Below are 6,281 nucleotides of genomic sequence, written 5' to 3'. Positions count from 1 at the left end.
CAACGCGACCATTAATCCCATATTCCACATATTTAACTCTTATATTTTTTATAGTATTTACCTGTTAATACACACTTGTCTTGTGTATTACGGCTGTATTTCCACCCAGTAGAAAATCCATGTAATCCGACCGTAAAGAATGAACTATGTCTTTTGTTTTATGCTTTTTTGGTGTGTACGGGCCACGTGGAGACAAGTAAGCCATCTCTTCGCAACTCACACCAAAACAATCAACAGGATTAATAAATAATACTCTACTGCACTTTAAAGGAACAATTATACTATCTAACACATTTTTGACACCCACTTTTGCTTGCAGATACAATTATACTTCTAAAATATTCATTATTTTTTTTTATTTAAAAAAAAGAAAAAGATCACTTCAGAATAAAGCACCCAATATACTAGCATATTATGCAAGGTAATAAAAGTAGGTGAACCTCAATCTACTTCTGTTACTGTATGACAATAAAAAATAATATTAGTCATCATTATTATGATAGCAATACATATATGATATTATATGCTGCACAAATAGGCCTATTATATGTACTTTTGTGCTTGTGCAGGGATTTTATTGTAATGGAGTATTTTCACATTGAGACATTACAACCTATTACGAAAGCAAAGTTTTTTTCTTACACCCTTGCCTACAGACTAAATATAATATATATTACTTCTATATACTAGACTATATACTTCTAAAACATGTAATCATCTTATAAAATATGATTCATCTTTGCAGATTAAAGCACCCAATATTTTTTAAAGTTAATTTCGCAAACAATAAAAATAAGACCAGATGTTTTTCTTTCATTCATTTATTGAGTTGTGATTAATCTAAAAAATATGTTATACAATAAGAGAAGATTCAGAAATATATAATGATTGATATTTTTCTAGTTGTGTTCCATTGAGACTTTAATCAATGCATTATGTTGTTCTTTTTGGTTGTTGGAGTTGAAGTCGCCTTTTGGTGAAGCATCAGCATCATCCTCCTCGTTTGAGTGCTGTGAGACGTCCATCAGAGACGGGAGGCTCACACCACGCAGGATACCTTTGCCCCTTTGCAGGAGACTGTCGAGACCATCGTCCAGAGAGCCTTTAAGAGGTATATACTGTTTCTGTCCAGCAGTGTCTGCAGGCTGGTGAACTTCAAGAACTTCAAGATCCTCTGCACTCATCCTACAAATATAGGAGACATTTTATGCACACGTTTATGCTTAATTTATTTACTTATTACAAATCTGTTTCATTTGGACATCACAACTGAAAAAGTGAAACCATGTCCTAGAAGCAGCTCATTAATCTAATTCAATTCAAAATAGTGCAATATTATTATTATTATTTTTTCTTCTATTTTTTATTTCATAATTTTCTCTTATATGGTTAGCTTCTTTCATTTATCTTTTTTTTTCTATTTGTTTTTTTTATTTATATTTTGACTATACAACTTTGGTGTTTTCATTTATTTTGTACTTGCCTAGTCTATGGATGTATTGGATAAACTGATATGTGATCTGACAGCTGATATAATTATGCATCCAAGGAAAATCCAATAAAAATAATTTAAAAAATTAAAAAAAAAGTGCACAGGCTCCATTTGTCAAAATCACGGCTGGCAAAAATGTCAAAACTCATCAGCCACATTAGCTCACACATTTTGGTTCGGTCCCAAGCTCTCAGGTTTCTGGAGCTCCATATTAATGGGTTTTACTAAAATATTTTGGAAACCTATTGAACCCAACCCTCTCAAAAGCTTCTTTTGGTATTCAATCTAAAGATAATCCTCTACCAAATATCCAAGCAAAACATATTGCATTTACTACTCTTCTAGTGAGAAGATGAATCCTCTAAAATTGAAAAGTGGATATCATCATTTTATTAGAAATGTCTATCATGTCATCCTTTGGTTATTATTGCCTTTTGCTCTGGTCATTTCATTTAATTACATTTTCATTTAATTTAAATTACTTAAAATACTTATATTTATTTTTTATTACTAATTTTAATTATTATTAATATTATTATGTTATTATTGGAACTTTTTTGTGAGTAATTTTTAGTTTGTTTTTTTTTCAAAGGAAATTACACATTATCAAACATTAACTAACATGAGCACTTACAGTCATGGAAAACATGATTAGACCTCATTCATTTTCTTCAGTTTCTTGCTCATTTAAGTGCCTGGAAAAACTAAAGGTACATTTGTTTGGACAAATATAATGATAACAACAAAAATAGCTCATAAGAGGTTAATTTTACAGCTGACATTTAGCCATTGTTATTATCAAGAAACCTGGTTGTACCAGGTTTTTAAAATGAACATGGACTGTAAGTCCATCTTGGAAATTTGCCAGATTTAGCCATACAGGATAGTTTTTCATTAAAATAGAAAGACCTAAAAGCACATAAGTCTTGCAGTTATTCTCATTTTTCCTGACTGAGCAACAGTAACACAAAACACAAAAAGCTATACTGGTTGACCTCATGTCGAACGTGGAGCCTTTGAATGCTGGTCTGAGAGTCTCTGCTGCTGTGGACAGAGTGTACGGGACGGAGAAGTGTCTCCGTGCCCAGTGCTTGTCCTTCACCATTGGAGCCAGGTCCTGGTACATGTCATCTACAGCCAGCATTGACACCTGCAGCAGAAAGAGTAAAGAATGAGCTCTCATTTTATGCATTCAGATCGGCTCTGTGGGAGAGAAACCCAGAGGGGAAACAACCTGAATGTTTCTGTCAATCAGCTGGTTGGTCTCAAAGTCGTCGTCGTCCTCACCGAAGGGGTTGATGATCAGCTCCCCCACCTGCAGAGTGGAAATGTGTCATGAAATAGACTCTTTATGACAAAGCTAAGAAACAAATCTGATCTAATTAATGTGTTGTTTCACCTTGAGCCAGCCAGCGTAGAAGAAGAACTGCACCAGTGTGAAAACAGGGACGTACATGTCCAGATTGTGGTTCTTGTATCCTTTCTCAGGGTTCAGAAATTGTCGGCCGATCACACAGAAGGCAAAGAAAGTATAAACTGCTAAAGTAACCACCTGCACAAATAAAAGATAATAATAATAAGGCAGTAATCAGCAGTGGTAGAAGAAGTACTTTACTTAAGTACCACAGTGTGCAAATTCTTTGTTACAAGTAAAAGTCTGCATTATATTTGTACCTAATCTAAACTAAGGTAACTACCTGCATAGATTAAAACAAGAAGAAGAAAGAAGAACTTTATTTGTATTTGCATCAAAATATGCTTAAACATTTTTTAAAATTGTAAATATAAAAAATCTTTTTAATTCACAAAAAGATTAATTTTGTATATAGTATCACTGTGTTTCAAACAGAAACTAAAGATAATGAAGAACAATGTCCATTGAATGAAATAAGAATACATTTTAGTTGAAGATAGTTACGTTTTGTGATACTTTTTAATTTTCCGATCTACCTGAGTGTAGACCAGAGGGATGCTGATCCAGTCATAGTGAAACAGGAGGCTGCACTTTCCTCTGTACTTATTCAGCTCCTGCAGGTATAAATGAATATGAGATGAGATGAGGTGAGATAAAATACGATATTCTTTTATTAGTCCTAGAACAGGAATTTTCAGCATTACAGCAGCAAAAAGTGCATAGCAAAATACAAGAGGATCAATAAAATAACAATAAATAATAAAAAAAGAAAAAAGGAAAAAACAACATTATCTTTCTTTCTATCTATCTATCTATCTATCTATCTATCTATCTATCTATCTATCTATCTATCTATCTATCTATCTATCTATCTATCTATCTGTCTATCTATCTATCTATCTATCTATCTATCTATCTATCTATCTATCTATCTATCTATCTATCTATCTATCTATCTATCTATCTATCTATCTATCTATCTGTCTATCTATCTATCTATCTATCTATATGTATTATAAGTAGGAACATTATATACAGAATAGACAGACCATTGCACAGAGAAATATTGCCCATTTATTATACATATAAACATATATACATTTATAAATATAGTTAGTCGTACAGAATGAGTAAAAGCATTTCATGGGGCTTAAAGTGAATTTTCACATCCCTCATTCCCACATTGTTTGTATAAACAGCGTATAAATACTCACATCCATCAGCAGTCTCAGTGCGATGTCGTCCCTCACTCGACCCTCCTCTCTCGCTCTGGACGCCAGGTTGGAGAACCAAGTCAGAGGCATCCAGTACTTGTTGAAATCAGAGTGCAGCGACTCAAACTTCTTCAGCTCGTGTGCGGTCATAAACCCTGCACAGACACAAGACCAAATTATGTTGTTCAAAGCCACTTTTAAAAGGTGTTAAAGAGATAATGTGCAATTCTGACCAGCCTCCACGATGTGCTCCAGAGTTGGGAATCGCTTGTGAACTCTGGTGCTGATGGAGCGGAGGATGAGAACTGACGATAAGTTGGCGTATCTCATGAGTGTCCGTCTCAGCAGGCGACCCCTCTCGTCGGCCCCGTGGACGTTCCCAGACACCACCATCATCAGGTTATCAGGCAGCGGGAAGCTGGTGTACTGACCCCACCATCTGTTAAAGGCCAGGGTCACATAGAAACCTGGGACAGGAAAATTCAGACGTTAGCAACGAGAGACAAGTGAGGAAAAAAATCTGATAATCCAGTTTCTAAACATGATCTTAACTGTTTTCTCTTCTGTGTTAATGACTTAAGAACAGGTGGGAAACAGTTTTTTTCCAGGTGATTTTTTCCCCTTTAGTTTATTTGTTGTAATACTCATTTCAGCCACAAGAGCCTGAAGTACACCACTACCCCATTTTCTTAATGGGACTAAACACATACATTTTTGCCTCCAGCTCCATTGAGAGGGATGTAAAATATCCTGCTAACACACAATATACTGTATGTATCTGGTGTTTGGAGTGCATTGAGAAATTGTGACAAGATCCACATGTTCACAGGTATTTGAAAAAGTCTGGGTTTTTCTTCCTTTATTCTCAGAATAATTGCACCTACACAAGCACTGTTTTTTAAACGTAATTGAATTGGTGTCGAGAGCATACATCCAATGGAAATATCACCTAATTTGTGACGCCTCAAAAAGACAATAATGTCACACACTGACCTTACAAGACAAAGTTTCAACAAAATCTTCCCCCTGGAAGGAGCTCCGTTTTATAGTGACATATAATGCAGTTTGTATGTGGACAAATGGCCTAAATGGAAAGAAATACAAATACGAGTGCAAACTCATCTGAAAGAAAACATTAATGCTTTTAGTCATTTAAAAATATGTGGTCTAAGTAAGTAAGTAAGTAGTATTGCAACAACAATCATGAAAATGATTCTCATAAAAAAATCACCTTTATTTACAGATGAAATTTAAGGAAAGATTTTAGAAAAACTTTTTTTTCTCCCTCCTGTTCTTAAGTTAAAAAAACATTTTGGATCAGACTTAGAAACCAGATTTTTTTTTTCATTTGCCTCTCAAGGCTTCCATAGGTTTGGCTTGGAAAAGTCAGAGTCAGTTCATTGAGACTCACCCAGAACAAACAACACTGGGATGAAGCTGGTGTTGGTGAACTGGTCGCAGTAAAGGGCGATGCGCTCAAACAGATCCTGCTGCTTTGGTGTGAGGAGGAACCTGTGAGGAAACAGAAACACTTGATCGTACTGCAGCAAACAGCAACACGAAAAGATAAAATCAAAGAATTTACCTGTAAAATACACTGAAGAAAAGATAAACCCCACAGAACAGCAGGAAGTCTTTGTAAAGCAGCTTGTAGATGCTTCCCTTCCACCTGAACAGCAGTTTGGTGAAGCCACCGAATCGAGCATCGGCCACTTCGAAAGTGTAAGAAATGGTCATGTCTGGGTTTGTTCTGTTGTAACAGCTGAAAATCCCTGAAAAACATCAATAAATAATCCCTGAATTGTGATATATGCATTTAAAAACAGCCATCTCCCATGATAAAACAACATAAAGAAGTGTCTTACCTGTGAATACAGGTGTATCACCTGGACCTGCTGTCCTGGGAAGAACACTTCTTCCTCTGCGTCTCATTTTAAACCTCTCTGTTGTGTCATAAATTAACATTTTGAATTTATTACCTGGGAACCTGAAGCCCAACAGATACACACTGTCAGTTACTGAATGAGAATGCTGCATTTTTTTTTTCTTTAAATGAAAATAGTTCTGGACTTTTTTGGTTTACTTTTATCTGTGCTATAATCTATAAGGATCACAACAACAAAAAGTATTGATTCTTGTTCAGTTTAATTCTAAGTTGATT

At 35.0% G+C, this 6,281-nt stretch overlaps 1 protein-coding gene across 1 annotated transcript; it reads right to left on the bottom strand.

The window, feature by feature from the left end:
* Positions 1 to 1,833: 1,833 nt before the first annotated feature.
* Positions 1,834 to 6,017, bottom strand: best4 (bestrophin 4). Its single transcript, XM_059345301.1, has 10 exons — positions 5,986 to 6,017; positions 5,706 to 5,892; positions 5,532 to 5,632; positions 4,354 to 4,587; positions 4,121 to 4,275; positions 3,443 to 3,520; positions 2,892 to 3,044; positions 2,727 to 2,807; positions 2,402 to 2,642; positions 1,834 to 1,853 (listed from the first exon to the last, which is right to left on the bottom strand). Exons 2-10 carry the CDS (start codon positions 5,855 to 5,857, stop codon positions 1,834 to 1,836), a joined length of 1,215 nt encoding a protein of 404 aa, XP_059201284.1. The 5' UTR covers positions 5,858 to 5,892; positions 5,986 to 6,017.
* Positions 6,018 to 6,281: the final 264 nt, after the last annotated feature.

This window comes from Centropristis striata, chromosome 11, assembly GCF_030273125.1.
Source record: "Centropristis striata isolate RG_2023a ecotype Rhode Island chromosome 11, C.striata_1.0, whole genome shotgun sequence".
Taxonomy (NCBI): domain Eukaryota; kingdom Metazoa; phylum Chordata; class Actinopteri; order Perciformes; family Serranidae; genus Centropristis; species Centropristis striata.
The sequence above is the reverse complement of the archived record's forward strand: the minus strand, read 5'-3'. Positions and strand labels throughout refer to the sequence as shown.